This window comes from Bufo gargarizans, chromosome 2 (genome assembly GCF_014858855.1).
Source record: "Bufo gargarizans isolate SCDJY-AF-19 chromosome 2, ASM1485885v1, whole genome shotgun sequence".
NCBI classification, from domain to species: Eukaryota; Metazoa; Chordata; class Amphibia; order Anura; family Bufonidae; genus Bufo; species Bufo gargarizans.
Window position 1 is genome coordinate 250156214 of NC_058081.1, and position 24736 is coordinate 250180949.

At 48.1% G+C, this 24736-nt stretch overlaps 1 protein-coding gene across 3 annotated transcripts in view; it reads left to right on the forward strand.

The window, feature by feature from the left end:
• TRMU (tRNA mitochondrial 2-thiouridylase) overlaps positions 1-18957 on the forward strand; it is a 54837-nt gene extending 35880 nt beyond the window's left edge. For all 3 annotated transcript variants that reach the window (XM_044280221.1, XM_044280222.1, XM_044280223.1), the window contains 2 exons: positions 15785-15867; positions 17956-18957. In XM_044280221.1, the coding sequence (XP_044136156.1) occupies positions 15785-15867; positions 17956-18111 (239 nt within the window). In that variant the 3' untranslated portion in view covers positions 18112-18957. The remainder of the gene's footprint in view (positions 1-15784; positions 15868-17955) is intronic.
• The last annotated feature ends 5779 nt before the right edge of the window (positions 18958-24736 follow it).

Consider the following 24736-nt stretch of genomic DNA (forward strand, 5'->3'; position numbering starts at 1 on the left):
TCCAATCAACTTTCTGGAACTGAGGGCGATTTTTTCCGCTCTCTCTCTCCTATTGGACCTCTCTCCTTGCGGGCCTCCCAGTGCGGGTTCAAACGGGCGATGCCGTGGCCTATATCGACCATCAGGGCGGGACCCGCAGCCGGATGGTGATGCAGGAGGTGAAGAGAATTCTGACGTGGGCGGAGACGCACGTTCCGGTGTTGTCAGCAGTTTACATTCCAGGAGTGGACAACTGGACAGCGGACTTTCTAAGCCACAACAAGGTGGATCCAAGCGAGTGGTCTCTGCATCCAGAAGGGTTTTAAGAAATCTGCCACAGATGGGACCGTCCGGATGTGGACTTAATGGCGTCCGGGTTCAACAACAAGATCCCAGTGGTCCTGGCTCGCGCCCGAGATCCGAAGGCGTACGGATGGATGCGCAGGTGTCTCCGTGGCAGGACTTCAGCCTCCTCTGTTTTCCTCTCCTACCAAAGGGTCTACGCCAGTTCGAGGCGGAAGGGAATCCGACCGTTCTCATCACCCCAGAGTGGCCTCGCCGCGCGTGGTTTTTCGGACGTGGCTCGGTTGCTGGCGGACGCCCAATGGCCTCTTCCCGACAGACAGGTCCTGAAGGTGTATCTCGCGGCTACTGCTTCCGTCCGCCGTTCTTGGCTCTCTGGATCTGCTTGGCTATTTCCGCGGCTTGTCGCGCTTGTGGTGGAGTTCCCCCGGCTAGGATTGCCGCTCACTCCACTAGGGCGGTGGGGGCTTCCTGGGCAAGACGCAATCGTGCCTCTGCGTCTCAGCTGTGTACGGCGGCCACCTGGTCGTCCTTGCATACCTTTGCAAATTTTTGTCAGTTGCATTCACTGGCTTCGGCTGATGCGGCTTTGGCCGCAGGGTTTTGCAGGCTGTGGTTCCTGTTTGACCGTTGGGCGTTCCTCCTGGCGGTGCTGATATTTTTTCCCACCCCATGGACTGCTTTTGGACGTCCCATGGTCTGTGTCCCCCAATGGAAAAAAGTACGAGAAAAGGAGATTTTTGTGAAACTCACCTGTAAAATCTTTTTCTCGTCTTTTCCATTGGGGGACACAGCTCCCACCCATTATTCCTGTTGCAGGAGGGATCTTTAGTTCAGTTTTTCTGTTTCTGGTTGGACCTTATGGCTTGTGTGGCGAAACCAACCTCGCCACTGGGTTTTGGAGAGGACTGTTTAAAAGCCTCTTGCCTCAGGATTATGGCCCATAGTAACTGTAAAGGAGAAGACAGACCGGACGCACAGCTTAAATCTGTCTGTAGAATTGTATTTTATGTTATTATGCGTTCGGTTAAATTGTATGTTATGTGAGGGCACCCAGATAGCTAATATTATTGTATTTGTGTATTCTGAGTGCCATTCACCTAATGATATGCACTCAGACTTGAGCTATCTGGGGATATGTTAAATGTCTGTGTTTGCTGTGGGGGTGTGCCATTGTGTGTTTGGGTGGTGATTCCTGTCCTGTTGTCTCCACATGTGTATTGGTGATCTCCCCTTTGTCCTGAGAGATAATTGGATTGTCTTTGGTCGTCTCCGGGACAGAGGGGAGGAAACCATGATGCATTGTGGGGATATGTTGTATCTGCAACAAACTGTAATAAAAACCAGGCTGGGTGTGCCAGCACTTCAGATCACTGCTTGACCCTCAACACGGAGCCTTGTCTCGTTATTGGGGGGATTCCCTATATGCTGTTAGAGACTGATTGCCAGGAGTGTAAGCTGACGGATACGCTTTTCCTGTTCGTCTGACTGACAGCTATTTGGGAGGTTCCAGTTTGGAGTGCTATTTTGTATCCAGTTCGGGAGGTTGGTGTTCTGCAGTAGCTGTGCGTGTCTCTCGGAAAGGGGCATATCGCCTTAACGGATTTTAACCCCTTGTCTGCTGAAACGGTGCCGTTACATTGGTGGCAAGCAGCGGGATCGTTCCTACAGCCAGAAGGACAGCTACAGGAGACACCATTTCTTTGGATTCTACAAATTTAAGGGCAACGCATGTCTCAGTACAGCGACCCTAAAAGCACCAGGATGGAACCAGCAGTGTTATACGAGGAGGAGGACCTGGATGGCCGGGATGCATTAAGGAAAGGCATCTGGTACCAGGCCCTGGATAATTTACAATACCAGCGAGGTGAGAGTCTCCCCAGTGAAGAGCAGCGGTTGCAGAAGCAAGTGGCCCTGCGGATGTCCTTCCTGGGAGAGCAGCCCCTGGAGGAATGGGTGATAGAACTAGAGCACCGGGTATGGCAGGAGCTATGGCTGGAGGATGCCTACCAGGCGCTTTGGTGGTATGTGGCACAGTTTATACCCTGGACAGCTGAGCATGACAAGCCAGAGGGAGAGGAGTTTGATGGTCCTGGCTTGTTATGGGAGTCCTTTGCAGAGCCTGACTTCGGGAGCCCTGCACAGTCCAGACTTCAGGACATTTTCTATGAGAGGGAGGCTAGGCATGAGTGGGATGACCCCCATGAAGTAGAGAAAGACCTGGCTCACCTAGCAACCCTGGAGTGGGAACTGGAGCAGGACTACCGAGATCTCTTCCACTCCATTGGGACGGCTCAGCAGGACGGTAAGGTGACAGACCCAGATCCAGACCCATTCAGCTGGGCAGATATTGTTGATGTTTACTGGGAAGAACCCCAGGTGGCCGGTGGAGATGGGACCGAGGTCTCTCCACCGGTCCTGCAGGGAATTGGGAGCCTAGTCTCCATTCCCCAGTGGCAGGCTGAGTTACAGGGGGCAGAGGTAGTCGTTCCTGCCCCCCAGCAGCAGCATGATTTTTTGGGAATTGGGAGCCGTGTCTCCATTCCCCAGCGGCAGTGTGAAATGCAGGGAGAGGAGAGCAACGGCCTCCCTCCCCAGCGGCAGGCTGAGTTACAGGGGGCAGAGGTAGTTGTTCCTGCCCCCCAGCAGCAGCATGATTTTTTGGAAATTGGGAGCCGAGTCTCCATTCCCCAGCGGCAGATGGAGTTACAGGGGGCAGAGACAGTCGGTCCTGTCCCCCAGCGGCAGAGTGTCCTACAGGGAATAGAGAGCCCAGTCTCCTTTCCCCAGCAGCAGGACACTGTATTGGGAGCGGAGGCGGTCGGTCGCCCTCCACAGCGGCTCGAAGTATGTATGGGAGAGGAGCTCGTTACCCCCTCTCCCCAGCGGCAGCTTAACGCACCAGGGGGAGACAGTAAGCCCCACAACAGGGCACATGGGACCGTGGTCTCTGCACTTACAGCACAGGGGGTAGAGACAGTCGGTCTCCCCCTCCAACAACCAGGCTCCAACCAGGCTTCTTCCGTGGTAGCGCTGGCACCAGGGCTGAGTACCGCTGATCCCTGCCCACAAAGCAACCTCCACTCCAAACCAGGGAGCAACACAGAGACCGGGAGTACCAGCTTCCAACATCACCTTGGTGGACTTACTGGACAGAGACAGGCTACGAAATTCAGCAGGTCCAGTATTGGGTTGTGGGTGGGCTGCCAGACTAACTCAGGTACCGACCGGCGTGAGGTCAGGTATCTGGTTAGTCTTCCCTGGGGGGGGGGAGATGTGTGGCGAAACCAACCTCGCCACTGGGTTTTGGAGAGGACTGTTTAAAAGCCTCTTGCCTCAGGATTATGGCCCATAGTAACTGTAAAGGAGAAGACAGACCGGACGCACAGCTTAAATCTGTCTGTAGAATTGTATTTTATGTTATTATGCGTTCGGTTAAATTGTATGTTATGTGAGGGCACCCAGATAGCTAATATTATTGTATTTGTGTATTCTGAGTGCCATTCACCTAATGATATGCACTCAGACTTGAGCTATCTGGGGATATGTTAAATGTCTGTGTTTGCTGTGGGGGTGTGCCATTGTGTGTTTGGGTGGTGATTCCTGTCCTGTTGTCTCCACATGTGTATTGGTGATCTCCCCTTTGTCCTGAGAGATAATTGGATTGTCTTTGGTCGTCTCCGGGACAGAGGGGAGGAAACCATGATGCATTGTGGGGATATGTTGTATCTGCAACAAACTGTAATAAAAACCAGGCTGGGTGTGCCAGCACTTCAGATCACTGCTTGACCCTCAACACGGAGCCTTGTCTCGTTATTGGGGGGATTCCCTATATGCTGTTAGAGACTGATTGCCAGGAGTGTAAGCTGACGGATACGCTTTTCCTGTTCGTCTGACTGACAGCTATTTGGGAGGTTCCAGTTTGGAGTGCTATTTTATATCCAGTTCGGGAGGTTGGTGTTCTGCAGTAGCTGTGCCTGTCTCTCGGAAAGGGGCATATCGCCTTAACGGATTTTAACCCCTTGTCTGCTGAAACGGTGCCGTTACAGCTTGGTCCGATGGTTTCCATGATTTTTTCTTGCTCCTTCTCCTACTGCTTGTGCAACGCCTGAGTTCCTCCTGGTGGAGTCGGGGGGGGTATAGCCCGAGGAGGAGGAGCTCTTTCATTTGCATAGTGTCCCTCCTACTAATACCTCTAAGCTATACCCATGGTCTGTGTCCCCCAATGGAAAAGACGAGAAAAAGATTTTACAGGTGAGTTTCACAAAAATCTCCTTTTTTTTAACCGGAGATAAAACCGTAGCATGCTGCGGTTTTATCTCTGTCCTGAACAGTCAAAAAGACTGAACTGAAGACATCCTGATGCATCCTGAACGGATTGCTCTCCATTCAGAAGGCATGGGGATAAAACTGATCAGTTCTTTTCTGGTATTGAGCCCCTAGGACAGAACTCGGTGCCGGAAAAGAATAACACTTGTGTGAAAGTACCCTAAGGGGGCAGATTTACTAAATCTAGATGGTGTAAACATGGACAGGCTGTCTAGACATGCACTAAGTTTATCACAGTGGCCTAGGCTGGATTATCCGTGTGGTGCAGGTCTAGACACTCATCTAATGCTATACTAACTATTGGTTGGTTTAGTTTGATATAGAATTTTATGCCAGAATTGTGGCACAATTTTGGCACTAAAAGTTACATATTAGGACACATCCCTTGTCAGCCTAGCTGCAGATAATCTGTCTATAAACATAATGTGCCAAATTGTACCACATTTTGTCTCTATTTACAGAAGAATCTAAGTGTACGGTTATTGGTGAATGTGGACCGATGTTCTAGAATATTAGCAATCCGTTTTGAGAGGAACAGCGTCTCATTTTCTGATCTTGTACTATTTAGTATATTAACTTCAGTCTTTGGCCCTTGTAGAGGTGCGGCGACACGTGGAATAAATGCTGTGTAGAAACTCTGCAGCATTTGCAGTACAAGCAAAGTGAATGAGCTTTTAGAACTCTCATTTAAATGCTGTGAAGAAAACCTGCATAGTAAACTGATTTGTGCTCTAGGTTTTAATACGCAGCATGTCAGTTGTTGCTACAGATTATTTCTGCGGCTTTCTTTGCAATGCAAAGTTTGGAAACAATCAAAGGTGCCACTGTCACCTCAGTGTTTTTTTTGCAGCTGTGGTATTTGTCCAGGCCGTTTGTAAACATCCCATAAGGCCAGTTTCGGACGGGTCTGTTCACTGCTTGAAAAAGACTCCATATGGGAGCATGAATTTCCGTAGTGAACTCTGCTTCTTTGACCGGACTGCATGGCATTATGATGATTTTATAATGCTGTGTGTCTCTGACTGATCTCAACTAATTATTTGTACTGAAGGCATCATGGGAGCACAGATAATAAAGGTAAGGTCAGGCAGAGACACACAGCATTATAAATCATTATAATGCCGTTTGGTCAAAGGAGGTAGAGTTCACTATGGAAATTCACTCTCCCACATGGAACCGCAGTGAATGCAGTTGTCTGAAACTGGCCTAAGGGTGCTTCACATGAAGGAATTTGAGACACCTCCTTTAAAAATCCGCATGGATTCCAGTGTAATATATGAAGTGGGGTTTTATATTGGGGGTGTATACTTTAACGGAAAGCTGCATTTTCTGCTTTTTGTTTTCAGTTTTTTTTCAATGGGAGATTCAGTGCAGATTACATGCCAAAATAGGGCTTGCTGCCTTTTTCTGGTATAGTATGAACTGTGCTGAAAAAAAAAAGTCAATGCTGCTTCCCAGAAAACTTATCCTGCACCAAAATCAGTGCCATGTGAATGGGCCCTAACAGGGGAGGACTGGCAGCCTTAGTCCTGGGGGGCAAATCTAGTCAAGTGGCCCATTTTTAGCCCCGCCCATCATTAAAAGCCCCTCCTACATATAATAGGCCACTCCCAACACACACTGTACAGCTGACATTTTATAGTTGCGGCCTGTCTCTACACATCATACGGAGAGGGGAGGCCGTCCTGGCTGCACTGCCTGCTTATATAACAAGCTACAGCCAGGAAGCTCCTCCGCTCTCCTCCCTACCCTGATCCTGCTCAAGGCCTGTGGTTCCTCCCACCATCTGCCACCCGCCCGTGGCCTGCTGCCCCCTTTCGTCATCCTCACCCAGTTCTGAATCCTCCTTCTGCAAATGGCAGGAGGAGGAGCCGGAGCATCTCCTCTCCTACATAGCGCCACATACCTCTTACATCCAGTGATGTCACCTTTGTTGTAGACGTTCTCTTTCCTCATCTTCTCCATTCAGACCAGACCGCCATGATGATTTTTCTGCCATCTCCCTTCACTGCAGAGATTGAGAAACAGACATTAGTTTCCTGCCACCCCCAATACTATACTGCAGAAACAGTCCCCCTGGAAATACTACTACCACACAGATAGTGCCCCCTTAAACAATTATTGGCACACAGCGCTCTAAAAAATAACTGCGCCCAGACACTAATAGTATAAAGATAATGTCCCCCAAAAATAATTGTGCTAAGCTGATACTATGCCAGGGTGCCCCCAAAGTAACAATGCTCCCCAAAATCCCACCAATAGAAATAATTCTCTGCCAGAGCACACTTAGTAGTAATAATGCCCCTATAGTGCCCTAGTAATCATGTTCTTCATAGCCCCCAGTAGTAGTAAAGCTCCCCATAATACCCCCTAGTATTACTAATTTTCCCTATAATATGACAGTACATGAAATACCCCCGCTTAGTGCCCGCAGTTGAGCTAATGTCCCCATAATGTATGCCAGTATAAAATACCCCTATATAGTGCCCCAGTAAATGCCCTCATACTGCTCCTCTCCCCCTTCCCCATAGTGTCCCCATAATATGCCAGTAAAAAAATGCCCCTTAGTGCCCCCAGCAGATGCCCCTATAGTGCTCCTCTCCCCCACAATGTACCAGTAAAAAAATGCCCCTTCTTAGTGCCACCATATGCCCCAATAGTGCTCCACTCCCCCATAGTGCCTTCCATAATGTGCCAGTAAAAAATGCCCCCTTAGTGCCACCAAATGCCATAGTGCCCCCCATAATGTTCCAATATAAAAGGCCCCTTTAGAGCCCCCACTTCCCCATAGTGCCCCCAAATAATGCCCCTATAGTAGCACCAGATGCCCCATAGTGCTGCTCTCCCCTATAGTGCCCCCCAGAATGTGCCAATAATGAAAAAAAAAGCCCCTTTAGAGCCCCCAGTTACCCCCATAGTGCTCCTCTTCCCCCATGGTGCCCCCCCATAATGTGCCAGTAAGAAATGCCCCCATAGTGCCAGCCCTCCCCCCATAGTGCCAGCCCTCCCCCCATAGTGCCAGCTCCCCCCCATAGTGCCCCCCATAGTGCCAGCTCCCCCTATAGTGCCCCCCATAGTGCCAGCTCCCCCTATAGTGCCCCCCATAGTGCCAGCTCCCCCTATAGTGCCCCCCCATAGTGCCAGCTCCCCCTATAGTGCCCCCCCATAGTGCCAGATCTCCCCCCCCCCCCATAGTGCCAGATCTCCCCCCCCCCCATAGTGCCAGATCTCCCCCCCCCCCCATTGTGCTAGATCTCCCCCCCCCCCCCCCCATTGTGCTAGATCTCCCCCCCCCCCCCCAATAGTGCTAGATCTCCCCCCCCCCCCCCCAATAGTGCTAGATCTCCCCCCCATAGTGCCAGATCTCCGGCCCCCCCCCCCCCCCCCATAGTTCCAGATCGCCGCAAAGAAGAAAAAAGAATAAAAAATACTTGCCTCCATCAGCAGCGTGTGCTGCCGGCTCAGGCGTCACGATGATAATGACGTCATCGCGCTTCCTGAGCCGGCCTCTGATAGGCTGCAGGCATTAGTGCCTGCGGCCTATCAGAAGAACAGGGGAGGGACACGCCTCTCCCTCCCCTGCCCCACAGCACGGCCGCAATTACATCCAGGGCCGCGCCGCGCCGCCTGTGGTGATCGGCGGTGCGGCCCTGAAGAATAAAATTTTTTTTTGTTTTTAGACGGGAGGCCCAGCGGCCGTTTATTTAGGGCGGCCTGGGGGGCAATTGCCTCCCTGCCCCCCGGCCCAGTCCGCCCCTGGGCCCTAATGGTTGTAGAAGATACTTTTTGGAAGTCTGCTTCCACGGCATTGTAAGGCTACTTTCACACTCGCGTTTTGGGTGGATCCGTCATGGATCTGCAAAAACGGATCCGTTACAATAACACAACCACATGCATCCATCATGAACCAGTCCGTTTGTATTATCTGTAACATAGCCAAGACCTGAACATGAACTCCATTGAAAGTCAATGGAAGACGGATCCGGTTTCTATTGTGCCAGATTGCGTCATAGAAAACTGATCCGTCCCCATTGACTTACATTGTGTGCCAGGATGGATCAGTTTGGCTCAGTTTTGTCAAGCGGACAGCAAAACGCTGCAGGCAGCATTTTGGTGTCCGCCTCCAGAGCGGAATGGAGACTGAACGAAGGCAAACTAATGCATTCTGAGCGGATCCTTTTCTATTCAGAATGCATTACGGCAAACTGATCCGTTTTGGACCTTTTGTGAGAGCCCATGACGGATCTAACATAGTAACATAGTATATAAGGCTGAAAAGACATCTGTCCATCCAGTTCGGCCTGTTATCCTGCAAGTTGATCCAGAGGAAGGCAAAAAAATAAACTGAGGTAGAAGCCAGTTTTCCCCACTTAAGGGGAAAATAATTCCTTCCCGACTCCAATCAGGCAATCAGAATAACTCCCTGGATCAACGACCCCTCTCTACTAGCTATAGCCTGTAATATTATTACCCTCCAGAAATACATCCAGGCCCGTCTTGAACTCTATTAGTGAACTCACTATCACCACCTCCTCAGGCAGAGAGTTCCATAGTCTCACTGCTTTTACCGTAAAGAATCCTTTTCTATGTTTGTGTACAAACCTTCTTTCCTCCAGACGCAGAGGGTGTCCCCTCGTCACAGTTCCAGTCCTGGGGATAAATAGATGATGGGATAGATCTCTGTACTGACCCCTGATATATGTATACATAGTTATTAGATCTCCCCTCAGTCCTCTTTTTTTTTCTAAAGTGAATAACCTAATTTTGATAATCTTTCAGGGTACTGTAGATGCCCCATTCCAGTTATTACTTTAGTTGCCCTCCTCTGGACCCTCTCCAGCTCTGCTATGTCTGCCTTGTTTACAGGAGCCCAGAACTGTACACAGTACTCCATGTGTGGTCTGACTAGTGATTTGTAAAGTGGTAGGACTATGTTCTCATCACGGACATCTATGCCCCTTTTGATGCAACCTATTATCTTATTGGCCTTGGCGCAGCTGCCTGACACTGGTTTTTACTAGGGGTGCACCGAAATGAAAATTCTGGTCCGAAACCGAAAATTCAGGATACCCCTTGACCGAAACCGAAACTGCCTTTTTGCCCAAATACTTTTAAAAGACCCCCCACCCCATAACAGTGCCATCCACAGACCCCCCCCCCCCCCCACCTCATAACAGTGCCATCCACAGACCCCCACCCACCCCATAACAGTGCCATCCACAGACCCCCACCCACCCCATAACAGTGCCATCCACAGACCCCCCCACCTCATAACAGTGCCATCCACAGACCCCCCCCACCTCATAACAGTGCCATCCACAGACCCCCACCCACCCCATAACAGTGCCATCCACAGACCCCCACCCACCCCATAACAGTGCCATCCACAGACCCCCACCCCATAACAGTGCCATCCACAGCCCCCATTGTACAATTAATAGATTAATAGAAAATATTTCAAAATAGCGGGGAGGGACTGGGAGGAGGAGCTGGGGGCCGGTGCGTTCACTGTGCTCCGGCCCCCAGCTCCAGTAGTTATAAAATGTTGTACAATTAATAAGCATTCTATTCATGAGGCCCCCTCTGCAGTATTACATTCAATACAGCCACATCATACTCACAGGGCTGTCATCTTAATGCTGGCCGGCCGGGCAGAGGAGCGGCAGCGTCACAACTGACGTCATGTGCCCGGCCTACTTTCTGAATGAAGGAGGCGGCGCAGGCATGTGACGTCAGTCGTGACGCTGCCGCTCGTCTGCCCGGCCGGCCAGCACAGCCCTGTGAGTAGGATGTGGCTGTATTGAATGTAATACTGCAGAGGGGGGCAAATGAATAGAATGCTTATTAATTGTACAACATTTTATAACTACTGGAGCTGGGGGCCGGAGCACAGTGAACGCACCGGCCCCCAGCTCCTCCTCCCAGTCCCTCCCCGCTATTTCCGGCCGATATGTAAAAATATCGGCAGAAACAGATTAGGTGCATTCTCGGCCGATATTTTCGGCCGCCGAAATTTCGGTGCACCCCTAGTTTTTACAGCTTAGTTTGCTATTCACTAAAATTCCTAGGTCCTTTTCCATGTCAGTTACCCAGTGTTTTTATCATTTAGTATGTATGGGTGACTTGCATTATTCCTTCCCATGTGCATAGCCTTACATTTGTCAGTGTTAAACCTAATCTGCCACTTATCTGCCCAAGCCTCCAATCTATCCAGATCCCTCTGTGGTAGTATACTGTCCTCATCAGTGTTAATTACTTTACACAGTTTAGTGTCATCTGCGAAAATTTATATTTTTCTATGCAAGCCTTCTACAAGATCATAAATAAATATATTGAAGAGAATAGGGCCCAATACTGACCCCTGAGGTACTCCACTAGTGACAGTGACCCAATCTGAGTGTGTACCACTAATAACCACCCTCTGTTTTCTATCCCTCAGGCAGTTACTTACCCACATACAGATGTTTTCTCCCAATCTGAGCATTCTCATTTTATATACTAACCTTTTATGTGGTACAGTGTCAAATGCTTTGGAGAAGTCCAGATATACGACATCCATTGATTCGCCGCTGTCAAGTCTAGAACTTACCTCCTCATAGAAACTGATTAAATTAGTTTGGTATGACCGATCCCTCATGAAGCCATGCTGATATGGCGTTATTTGCTTTATTTCCGTTGAGATGCTGTAACATAGCATCTCTCAGAAAACCTTCAAACAGTTTACCCACAACAGATGTTAAACTTACCGGCCTATAGTTTCCAGGCTCTGTTTTTGGACCCTTTTTGAATATTGGCACCACATTTTCTATGCACCAATCCTGTGGGACATTCCCTGTATAGAGTCTGCAAATATCAGAAATAAGGGTCTGGCTATGACATTACTTAATTCCCTTAGGATACGGGGGTGTATGCCATCTGGTCCAGGCGATTTGTCTATTTTAATCTTTTTAAGTCGCTGTGGTACTTCTTCCTCAGTGAATACATTGGAGAAAAAAATATTTAACAGCTTTGCTTTCTCCTCGTCGCTCTCTGCGACTCCCCCCTCATTACTCTTTAAAGGGTCGACACCTTCAGATTTATACTTTTTAACGTTTGTATAATTGAAGAACATTTTAGGGTTAGTTTTACTCTTTGGCAATTAATTTCTCGATCTCTAGTTTGGCCACTTTTATTTGTTTTTTACATGTTCTATTTTTTTTCCTTTATAGTTTTTCAGGGCTTCCTCGCTACCCTCCTGTTTTAGTGTTTTATATGCTTTCTTTTTGTCATTTATTGCTTTCTTTACAGTTCGGTTTATCCACATTGGTTTCTTTTTGTTCCTTGACCTTTTATTCCCATGTGGTATGGACCGCTCACAATGAGATTTTAGGATGCTTTTAAAGATATCCCATTTTGTGGCTGTATTTTTTATTTTTGAGGACTTTGTCCCAGTTAGTTATGCCTATGGCCTCTCCTAGTTGGCTAAATTTAGCTTTTTTGAAGTTTGGTATTTTTGTTCCTCCCTGTAGAAACGCTCTTTTGAATGATAATTGGAAGGTTATTACTTTATCGACACTATTTCCCAGGTGTCCCCCAACCTGCACGTGTAAAAATAGAAAATTAATAAACAAAGTATTTTAGAAACATTTTTTTTTTTTTTTTTTTTTTTTAGGGAATTAGGGACAACATATTAAAATCATTATAAAAGTTTACTTTTTAAGGTAAAGAAAAAAATGAAAATTTTAAGAAATCTCATCCACACGCTAAAAATAAATAAATTCTGCAGCGTAATTGACCTGTTATGTGGATTATAAATCTACAGCATGTCCCTTTTTTATGCTGTGGAATTCCACTATAGACCGTGCAGTGCTTAGGGTGATGGCGTGAAAGCCATGGCAAATCCACAACAAATCGGTGCAGATTTTGCTGCAAAATCACAACCAATCTGCATCAGAGTTTCTGTCCTGTGCAGCCGTACCCTAAGTGAATGGGCTGTGTTCAGCTTATATTGTACTGGACGTAAAATTCTGCAGTAAATGTGACCCCGGCCTAAGTGTTCCCAGACTGTTTAGTACTGAGTCATGCACCTTTCTGAATTAATATCTGGTTGGTCTATACAGGTTTTCAACCCTTTGAATAAAAAATTAAAAAAACATGGTTTTCATAAACTGACATCAAGCAGAAATCTTAAATATTGCTGAAATCGAAATGCAATGTTTTAGAAAAATTCCTAACTTATACATTATAAAGGAATAAGGCTTATTTAGGTTGTGTTCATATCACTGTTTTCCGTTCTTCTGATCCATCAGAAGAGCAGAAACGTTTTAAAAAAATAAAATAAAAATTATTTTCAGCTTCTGTTGTGCTTATTTTGCATGTTTATCAGTTTCGCTTGAGATACATTATTTTTGACAGACCACGCAATACCTTTTCCCTCACAAATAAGGGTACTTTCACACTAGCTTTTTTCTTTTCTGGCGCTGAGTTCCGTCCTAGGGGGCTCAAATCCGGAAAACAACTGATCAGTTTTATCCCCATGCATTCTGAATGGAGAGCAATCCGTTCAGGATGCACGCAGTTCAGTCTTTTTTACTGATCAGGCTTTTCAGAAAACCGTAGCATGTTGTATTTTTACCTCCGCCAAAAATCCGGAACACTTTGACTGAACGCCGAATCCGGCAGTTTTCCCATTGACTTGCATTAATGCCGATCCGGCGCCGTGTGTTCCATCAAACCGGTTCCGGCTTTTGCATGTTAAACCCGAAAAATGTGAAAAAAAAGTTAGTCCATAAATGGCGGATCCGTTTTTTCCAATGCATTTTTTTATTGTGATCAGAATTCAAATGTAATTCGTTTTCACACGTTTTTCCTGATCCGGCGGGCAGTTCCGTCGCTGGATTCAAACAACGCTAGTGTGAAAGTACCCAAACACGTCACAGCCAGGGAAAAGGGGAGTTGTTGTTTTTTTTTTTTTTCTCCCTGGCTGTGACGCTCTCCAATGTGATTGGACAGCGCTACAGCCAGGCGGAAGGAGACTCCCATTGAGAAACAGGACAGTCTCCTCCCTGTACCGATGCGAAAATTGGCATACAGGGTGGGAGAATTTAACGGGGGCCACAGCGGGTGAACGGAGTGGCGCCCAGAAAAAATGTTAAGTGCTATTAGATGCCCGCTGTATGCCCTACGTATCCTGATACTTAGTTTAGAAAGTCTGGACCCATGAAAGGTCCTCTGTAATCTAGCTGTTCCGTTTTCATCTGCCAGTTCTAACTGATGGAAGGTTTTGTATTAATTATGTGTAGTTTTCGTAATATTATGCATGTAGTAAACATGTCGTGTTTGTAGAATTGTCAGAGATTTACTTTAAAAATATGATGCAATCAAGCTTAGATTTTTATTTTATTTTTACTAAATCTTTATCAAACAAATAAAGTATAGGTAAAGCCATACCTGCTCTAATGCTCCAATATTACCATGCATGACTGGCCAGAAAATGGAGGAAAAAATGAGATTTTTTTAAATAAAAATTTGCTCTATGGCATTTTAATTTGTCAGATGCTTCCCAGCAATGGTATACACTGCCAACTGTGTCACATGCAGCAGTCTACAGTCTGGAACATGGGACAGAGTTTTAAATGTAAAGATGCAAATCTCAGCAAAAAAAATAAAAAATTTCCTTCCTGCCCATCGGTGCATCAATGGCTGTCGTATATCTGGACTTCTCCATCGGTGCATCTGTTTAATATTCAGTAGCCCTGAATGTGGATTGTGCATGCTACACACGAGACAGATCCCAATAATGGCTTTATTTATAAAAACCGGCACTGTGCGTTCATACATGGAGCATAAAGTAGATCCTGCCCTAATTTTATCCTGGTGGTCTCAGACCCTCTATCCAGTTTGTGCATTAGAGATTACGATGTGTCTGCAGTGTATGTAGGTATCTTTGGCTGGCATGCCTGTGTGATTATAGGAGCTCTTGGGAAGTTTGTGCATTATGCTGTTGGACCTGTTCCCTGCTGTAATGTACCCACAGTGTACTGTAATCCCCGAGAAATGCGCTGCCTGTCACGTCTTGTTGCCTAGCTTAGAATTATGTATGAGCCTTATATATTTCAATGGTTACATTGTTCACAGAAAGAGGTAAAGTTATAATTGCCACGGGCATGATATGGGATGTACCATAATTCACGTTATACACAGGGTGAGAAGCTGCTAAGCTTCATGATCCTTTCAATGATTAACTTTAGTGTTGAACCATTTGTATATCCTTTAGGGTACTTTCACACTAGCGTTTTTCTTTTCTGGCATAAAGTTCCGTCCTAGGGGCTCTATACCGCAAAAAGAACTGATCAGTTTTATCCCCATGCTTTCTAAATGGAGAGTAATCCGTTCAGGATGTCTTCCGTTCAGTCATTTTGACTGATCAGGCAAAAGAGAAAACCGTAGCATGCTACGGTTTTATCTCCGGCGAAAAAAAACCTGAAGACTTGCCAGAATGCCAGGTCCGGCATTTTTCCCCATAGGAATGTATTAGTGCCGGATCCGGCATTCAAAATACTGGTGTGCAGATCGAAAAAAAAGGTGAAAAAAATAACAACAGTATAATGGTACTCTCACACTAGCGGCAGGACCTTTTTAGTCTGGCGGTGAGAGGCCGCCGGACTAAAGTCGGACATGCAGTACTTTTAGTCCAGCGGTCTCTCACAGTGCACTGCCATGCTGCGCCGGAGCTCTGCCCCCCCCCGTCCCCATTATAGTCCACGGGGATGGAGCGGCAGTTCGGCGGCACGGCGAAATAGCGGCAGGACGGATCCGACAGGGTGAACAGCCTGTCGGATCCGTCCTGCCGCTAGTGTGAAGTACCCTGACACTGGAAAGACGGATCCAGCATTTCAATGCATTTTTTTGACTGATCAGGCATTTTTAGGACTGATCAGGATCCTGATCAGTCTTGCAAATGCCATCAGTTGGCATACGTTTTGCCGGATCCGACAGGCAGTTCCATCGCCGGAACTGCTTGCCGGATCACTCTGCTGCAAGTGTGAAAGTAGCCTTACATGAAAAAACATCATGTGGGTGCATAAATATGGAGATGGAAGATTTATTTTTAAATGAATGCAGTATTGTAACAGGATCTCATTTTTCATGTGTAATCTAGTAGATATTATAGTAGACTCTCTTGTATTTACAGTGCCGTGTGTACTGACCTTAAACCAGGATGGCACAGTTTGGGCCACATTAGTGAAGCCAATACGAGCCCTCACACCTGGACAGGTAAGCAAGAATTTGGATCCTTTATTTTTTGACCGTACTAAACTGAGAGCACTAGGTAGGGGTCATGGAGAGCAGGAAAAAAACTACCTTTTGTGGAGTTTTTCTTATGAGCACTAGTGACTGAAAGATCTGCACATGCACTGGAAGCAAAGCTTCACTGTGAATTGCTCCCTGCATTGAGCTGCTTTACAGCCGCCCTTATGCTCGGAGTCCCAGCTGTAATGGTCTCCTGGTTGGATGCTATAGCTGTCATTCAGAGCAGATGGGAAGGAAGGAGCACTTCATGGTAAAGTTCCACCAGTGTACTTGCAGTAGTTGAACCTATCGGAATAAAACTTCATATTCACAATACTCCTGGTAATGAAAACATTACAAAAGGTATGTTTGTACTGTTCTCCTTGGCCCTTGTGTTGTGCTGTCAGCAGTTTACCATGGTCCAAACTGCAGACAGATTCCCTTTTTTAACTGCTTTTATTTTTATTTTTTTTCTCTCTAATCAAATGTTACAAACTGACAAGCAGCATCGGTTCATATGTGCAGCACAGTAAAGTAAATATAGTTGGTCAGTGGTCACATAAATTACGTACAATCCTGGCAAAAAATTTTGTTTTCACAAAGTTTTCTGCTTCAGTGGTTTCAGATCTTTTTAGTCAGATGTTTCTGTGGTATACTGAAGTAAAATTATATGCAAGGGCAGATTTGCACCTTCTGCCCATAAACTGAAAACTGAGCCATTTGGCTGCCATGCTGTGCATATCTCATCCTCATTAGTGACTACTGTAACCATGGTTATAGATGATCTTAAGGAATGTCAGATACTGACAATATGTCTCCCAAATGTTAACAGAAGCGTCCAACAATATCAGTTTCCAGAAGATGTATTCCACTTGGTCACCAATCAGAATGATAAGGAAAATTTATTAAAGCGCAATTCATCTTTAAAATCGGTTCCTCCCATGATGAGTGGGTGACATGCTGCTTTTCTTGGAAGAGAAGACGTATCTGGCATCTGTTCCTCCAAAGCCGCAAATGTACAAAAATAGTGTTTATAGCAAGCTGACTTTATCACACCTATTACTCGGCCAGGCCAGGACTTTGTACAGCGGCGAGTTAACTTTACCCGACAGAATCCTTTCTGTGTATACAATGGGTAATTGGGTGAACCCAGGTTACTATTCAGTGTCATGTAATGTGAGAAATTGTCCTGGCCAATAATCAATTACCAATGTAGATGATTATATGTTCACATACTAATCTCATCACAATCGCATTTTATATTGTAATTCGAGAACCCCTAATTACCCAAAATAAGTCCAGCTAAAGAATACACACTGGATGCTGCTCGTCACTGATCTGCCTCTACATTTTCTCTCTCTTGGCATATACCCGCATACACTTAAATGTTATCTAAGAAACAGTATTTAGTCTGAATATAAAAACAAAAAACAAAAAAAAACTGACTAGAAACCCAGGAGATATCGCCATCTCAAGGGATGTTCTAATGAGCAGCAGCAGTTATATCAGCTCCTGAATGGCAAGGCCAGCAATTTATGCAGTGATGCATCATCTCTGCATCCGTGTCCTGTTTTTTTTCGGACCATATACAGAACAATTAATTTCAATGGGTCCACAAAAAAAAAAAAACAGAAGTTACTCAGTGTGCATTCGGTTTCCTTATTTCGTTCCGCATAAGAATAGAACATGTACTATTATTGTCCGCATTACGGACAAGGATAGGACTGTTCTATTAGGGGCCAGCTGTTCCGTTCCGCAAAAAACGGAATGCACACGGATGTCACCCGTATTTTTTGCGGATGTCTTTTGCAGACCGCAAAAGACATACGGTCGTGTGCATGAGCCCTAAGTTTGTTGTTTCTGAGTCTAGGAAGCGACTATCCTTTCTGAGGCGGTGGTGTCTATTTTTCCTCATCAGTTTTGAATCCTGTAAAGTCCCAAATGAAGAAGAGCATGTTGTCTGCCGGGCCCTGCTCTAGGACTTGTCCTTGTCATGCCGTTGTGGGCTTTGGAACAATTGCTATTTACAAGCCTCCAGTGTTATAACTCCTGTTTATTTTGCTTATTTGATAGTTTGCGGTTTTCTACAAAGGAGAGGAATGCCTTGGAAGTGGTAAGATTGTGCGGCTGGGACCATCACTGTACACGCTACAAATGGGCCAAGATAGAATGAAATCTGCAGCAAATGTAACGGCGGAGACTGTGAAAGATCTGGATCCATTAACCTGACTGCTGTAATCTTCCTAGCTAATTGGAAGAATACAGTGGAACCCAAGCCAGCCAATTATGAAAGAAGGAAAGCATACACTGACTCTGTGGTAATTAAGGGGCAAGTTCTGACAGACCTTGACTGGCATCCTTGCTCCGAGGTCTTCCATACACAATGATGGATTGTTTTCCGCAGACAGTCCATCAACCTGTACATCTCTCAGAATAGCTTTCCTAAGATGAAGACACTAGTTTTTTTTAATGTTTTTATTTAAAACTGTCAAGGGCTGGAATATATTTTTGGAATAATTTACTATTTTTATTGCTGTTTATTTGTTTTACACCTTGGGGGTGATTTTAAGGACTAGTCTGTTGGCCTAACAGGGAAGTTCAGAAATAAAATATGGAAGAAAAGTGTTGAGAATTCAGCTAATATTTCCAGTCACTGTTGTGCAGGCACAAGATCAAATGACTGAAGTCTCACACAATACAAATCATTAACATTTCTGTGCCCTACATGGCTGTATTATGTATGGAGTGCACAACCTTTTTTGGTCTAAAGGCATCATTGTCAAATTGTTTTATTCCAATGGGATGCATTAAAAACGTCCAATTGCACTGGCCTATTACACAGGCTGATACAAAATGAATGGAGGATGAATGATCGTGACCACAGTGGTTCCTCCCTCATTCAGGTCTACTGATTATCTGCAGCACATCCCTGATTACACAGGGAGATGTGCTGCAGATCAGGCATCTTTCATCCTTTATCAGCTAACAAAGGAGGGTTTGCTTGTTTATCAGCTGATTGGTGGCACAATTATATGGGCCAATTATCAGTAATGATTGTTCTTATGTTCTCAATAATTGGCCTGAAAAACATGCAGTGTAATAGAGCCTAAAGTAGCAGCATTTCCTTCCATGCTTCCAGAAAATTGTTGTTATATAAATTTTAATAAAGTTATTATTTTTCAAACTACCCATTGCATGACTTTTTAAATGCCTTTTGGTGCACACAATGTTTTATACCATCCTCAACTCTGAGGAGGGTTGGGGAAACTAGCATAAATGATTCAGATCTACTGCCATCAGGGGCTGGCGTAGATTTCACTTTAGGTGCACGGAGTGGGGGAGGATGCACCTAATCTATCATGAGACTCATCCTTTGACAGCTCAGGGCCAGGCGTAAAACGTGTTAGGCTCCTTTCACACTAGCGTTCGCTGGTCCGCTCGTGAGCTCCGTTTGAAGGAGCTCACGAGCGGACCCGAACGCAGCCGTCCAGCCCTGATGCAGTCTGAATGGAGCGGATCCGCTCAGACTGCATCAGTCTGGCAGCGTTCAGCCTCCGCACGGACAGGCGGACAGCTGAACGCTGCTTGCAGCGTTCGGGTGTCCGCCTGGCCGTGCGGATCCGTCCAGACTTACAATGTAAGTCAATGGGGACGGATCCGTTTGAAGATGCCACAATGTGGCTCAATCTTCAAGCGGATCCGTCCCCTATTGACTTTACATTGAAAGTCTGGACGGATCCGTCCGAGGCTATTTTCACACTTAGCTTTTTTTTTTGCCATTTTAATGCAGACGGATCCGTTCTGAACGGAGCCTCCGTCTGCATTATTATGAGCGGATCCGTTCAGAACGGATCCGCCCGAACGCTACTGTGAAAGTAGCCTTAAATGACTTCCAAAATAGTTTCACATTAACGGAGTTATAACAGTAACTGTTTTAGGCTACTTTCACAGTTGCGTTCAGAGCGGATCCGTCTGGTGTCTGCACAGACGGATCCGCTCCTATAATGCAGATGATGGGATCCGTTCAGAACGGATCCGTCTGCATTATAGTTTAGAAAAACAAGATTTTTGTATAACTTACCAGTAAAATCTCTTTCTCGCTCTTTCCTTGGGGGACACAGAAGACCTTGGGTATAGCTCATCTCCATAGGAGGCGTGACACTAAGTGAAAACTGTTAAGCCCCTCCTCCACAGCTATACCCTCAGCCTGGAGAGAGAGACTGCCAGTTGCGTGTCCAAGCAGTGAGAAAAGGCAAAGTCCAACAAGGAACCAACAAGCCAACTACCCAACGGGTAACAAAAACTTGGAAACAGTACAGAGAAAAACAATGAATGGGTGGGTGCTGTGTCCCCCAAGGAAAGAGCGAGAAAGAGATTTTACTGGTAAGTTATACAAAAATCTCGTTTTCTCGCCCAGTTTCCTTGGGGGACACAGAAGACCTTGGGACGTTCAAAAGCAGTCCAAAAGGGGGAGGGACCACAGCACCAAGGTGAAGCACCCGAAAGGCATCAATGAACCGCCGCCCGCAAACCCAGGCGGGGCAGGCAGCATCTGCCAAAGTCAGAGTATGCACCCTGTAGAACTTGTCAAGGCGTGCAAGGTAGACCTGTGGCCGCCTTGCCCAAATGCATGGCCGAAGCCCAATGCCTCCGGCCCAGGAGGCACCGACCGCTCAGGTGAAATGAACGGTGACACCAAGACAGAACCCTGCCCTAGGTGCGGGAACCTCAGCAATAGCCAATCTGAGCAAGCGGAGGACAACCACCCTGGAGTCCGTCAACCCTATGCACAGACCTCCTGGAAACCCAAGAGGCCGAACATCTACAAGAGTCGGAGAACTCCAAGGAAAAAAACGGCAAGGCCCAAACAACGTCCAAATAGGTGAGGTGTTGAAGCGAAAGGCAAACACCACCTTCAGAAGGAAGGAAGGAAGGAACGAACGAACGAAGAAAAACGGGATGTAGAACAGCCCTGTCCTGGAAAAGACAGAAGGCTCGTAACAAAAGAAGGGCCATTCCGGCACCCGTCAGAGAAACGACTGATACAGAACACAACCGTACCGGACAGAGGGGGTAGAGAGAACCTCTGTAACGGCCCCAAGGACAAGATTGGAGCGCCGAGAGCTCAGTATATAGTCCCAGGGCGGTACCGAAGGACAGTACAGAGGAACCAAAGAGCCACTCCGAGGAAGGAGGTCTTGGCAGGCCCAGAGGGCCGGGAACGCTGGAAGAGGAAGAACAGCGCCGACACAAGACACCCCAAGTAAACGACAGAACCATGGGGAGAGAAATTCAGAGTGGGGAATGCACAGCTCCCCACAGAACCCCATACAAAAAAAACCCAAGCCTTACGACAGATCCTGGACGAAACACAGCCAGGAGTGGACAGTAGCGAACCCGCTGGAGTCGCCTGGCAAGCGGGCGAAAACCCAATGTGATCAGGCGCAGACCAGTAACACGGGCAGAAGGGTCGACAAAACTAGCCCCGTCGGCCCTCGAACAACGTTGTCCCGTATCCACCCGAGTGGGGGAGCAGAGGACAGATGGAAAAAACCCAAAGGATCCGCCAGATACCAGGAGAAGACAGGCAAAAGTCCATGCTGATGTAACCACGTTGTACAGCCCCGGTGTGGGAGATCAAAGGACAATCTGGATCGAAAAAGGTAGTCCCCCCAAGTTATCAAGAAGGCAAGTCTACAGCAGGACCATGCAATCTGCACTCAGCGGGAGGACAGCACGCGGTAGACTCAGTAAATAGGCACACAGCTAATACAGCCAGTGTGAACCAGGGAGACAGCACGAGGCCAAAAGGAACACCGGAACCATCCACATGAACAACCATGCTCTCCCCAGAGGGGAGGACAGTGAAAGAACAGCCTCTGAAGTCCGGCGGGAAGCCACATCGGAGTGATCCGTACCGAGCGGGAGCCAAACAAAGCCGGCGAGATAAGGCAGCGGAGACAGAGGCCGGCATAACACCCTCCAACCGAAAGGAGGAGGGGAGGGCAACAGGGAAGCCATAGGCCAGCTGAAAAGCAGAACCCGCTACACTGAGAGACGCCCGGTCCACTGCCTCGCAGAAGGCGAATACCTTGGCGAACCCAAGGCGGAGGTCCTCCGGACCTGGGTAATCGAGCACCCAAGAGAAGTTGGGTGACCTTCCAGAGAATAGCAGCCCGAACCTGGCAGCAGATCAGACAGAAGCGCAGAGGCGCCAAGACGAAGGACTCATACCACACTGCATCCGAAGAGGAGGAAATTGCAGCAGGCAAGGGAATCGCAGTCCTGTACGAGCCAACGAAGAATTCGAGAGGCGCTGCAGACAACAGCACTCTCGAGCATGTGACCACTAGCGCAGGGGAACAATGCCGCGGGAGAACGAATGGGTACGCATCTAGGGACCACGAACACACCCCGGGCGGAAGGGCCACGAAAGGAATGAGTACCACCCAGCCAGGTGCAGTAGCGAACAAGTAGAGCCCGTCTACTGATAAAAAAGGTAGGTACCTTGAATACATTGGGCATTCATCTGCTGTTTGTTGGACACCACCTCAGGCCCACACAGTTGGACCGAATGAGCTCTTTAGAGAATAGTGCAAGGCTTGCTGGAAGCACCATATCCCAAGAGAAAAAAGTACATCTCAGGATAAAGGGGGGCATACGGACGAGCAGCCCCGTAAGCAGTGAGAAGGCCAACCCACCAATGGGAGGAGAAGGCATACACGGCCCAAACAACGGATAGAGCGCACAAGAAAGTCCGCCCACTGCAAAAATAGTCACTCAGCGAAGAATCAGCCAGAGTCCAACCGTAGCAATGGAAGTGCAAAGTGCAACCCGAAAGGTAGTCATGCACAAGACTAGCACGGCATGCGATGGAACGCAAACAGTCCGCCCAGAAAAGGGGGAAAATGTACCTGGCAACCACTGCAGAGGCCTGCCCAAAAAAAGGGGGGGATGCCAAGGCCAGAACCTACTCCGGAAAGGTAGGACATACCATACTCCGCCCAGAAGGGGGCCATGCCCATGGCCGCACATATCCAGCAGAACGCAGGAAGGTCCACTTTAGTGAAAGGGGGCATGCACAGGTTATTCTATCATTAAGTGATTGTGCAAAAAAAATCCACCCAACACCGAATGTCGTGAGAGTGCACCACTCCTCCAATGACGGGGGACGTGTACCAGTCCAGCACAGCATAAACAAGGACAGCCGTGGATCGTGTGAGCGTGCAAAATGCCGCCCATGGAATAATGGGGGGTTAAGCACAAGACCAGCACCGTATCCAATGGAAGTGCCAGCATTCCACCCAAGTTAGAGGGCAGGCTCCTGACCGGCAACGCATCCAGTGAGTGCAGTATTCCGCCCAGAAAAGGGGGTCATGCACATGGCCAGCCACGCATCCAGTGAGAGCGCCGCCATGGATGAGAGTGCACGTATGTCGCCTGAGGAAAGGAGACATGTCCATGGCCGGCAGCGAATCCAGTGAGAGTGCGGCACACCACCTACGGAAGGGGGGGTGGTCATGCAGATGGCCTGCAACGGATCCAGTGAGAGTGCAGTGTACCTATGAAAGGGGTTCACGCACACGGCCGGCACCGTATCCGGTGAAAGTGCAGTATTCCGCCTATGGAAGGTTTCATGCACATGGCCGGCAGCGAATCCAGTGTTCCGCCCATGGAAGGGGAACGTGCACAAGGCCGGCACCGTAACCGGGGAAAGTGCAGTACACCTCCTTATCCGGGGAGAGTGCAGTAGACCTCTCATGGAAGGGGTTCATGCACATGGCCAGCACCGTATCCGGTAAGAGTGCAATATTCCACTTATGGAAGGGTTCATGCACAAAGCCGGCAGCGAATCCAGTGAGTGCAGCGTCCCGCCTGTGGAAGGGGGTCGTGCATATGGCCAACACAGCATCCGGCGAGAGTGCAGCAGTCCGCCTAGAAAAGGGGGATCATGCATGAGGCCAGGCCGCAGCCAGGGAGAGTGCAGTATTCCGCCTAGGAAGGAGGGTCATGCACCTGCAGCCACCAGAACTGGAGTGGGTGACGAAGTCTGGTCAGAAAAAAAATCTGCATGCACTTGGCCAGCGCCGAATCCCGGGCGAGGGCAAGAAAAAACCGCCTGGGAGGCGCCGCGGCCGGGGAACACGACACACCGCCTAAGAGAGGGGGGCATGCATACAGACAGCAGTACTGAATGATGAGGCTCCCGCATCCTGCGCAGCCCACAAGTCCAGTTATTTAAAACAAAATAATAGTATTTTTTTTTTTTTTTTATTATTATTATCATTTATTTATTAATATTACAGCCTCCCTGAGGCAGAAAGGGGGCCACCATACAGGGGCACAGGTCGTACAGGCCCTCAGGAGCCGGCCAGTACCCCAAGGGTTAACCGGCATCTGGCCTGGGGGCGGCGCAGCGAACCCCTGGGGGTGGGGGAACCTCCAGGCGGGAAGAATCCGCGCCTGGAGAGTTCCCGCCCCCCCCCCCCAGAGGCCAGAATGTTGCGGCCTAGCAGGCCGTGAAGCCGGGGCCTAAATTTTTGCGTCGCCCGGCTGACCGGGGCCGCAAGTATTTAAAGTATCGGCCGGGCCTAAGCCGGCCGCGGGAGCACCCGTACCGGTCGCGGGTGCCCAACCCGAGCGCCGGAAGTGCGCAGCAGGCCGCTAAACAAACTATGCAGCGCCCCGGCCGGCCGCGCCGCCATGGATGAGAGAATGCACCGACGGCCGGCCGGGACCCGTTGGAACACAGCGCTATCCAATGCCGGCTGCGGGAGCCCACCCGGCAGCCGGGAGAATCAGGGACCCGAGAGGAGCGTGAGGTGCGGCCCAGTAGGCCGCGATGTCTGGGCCC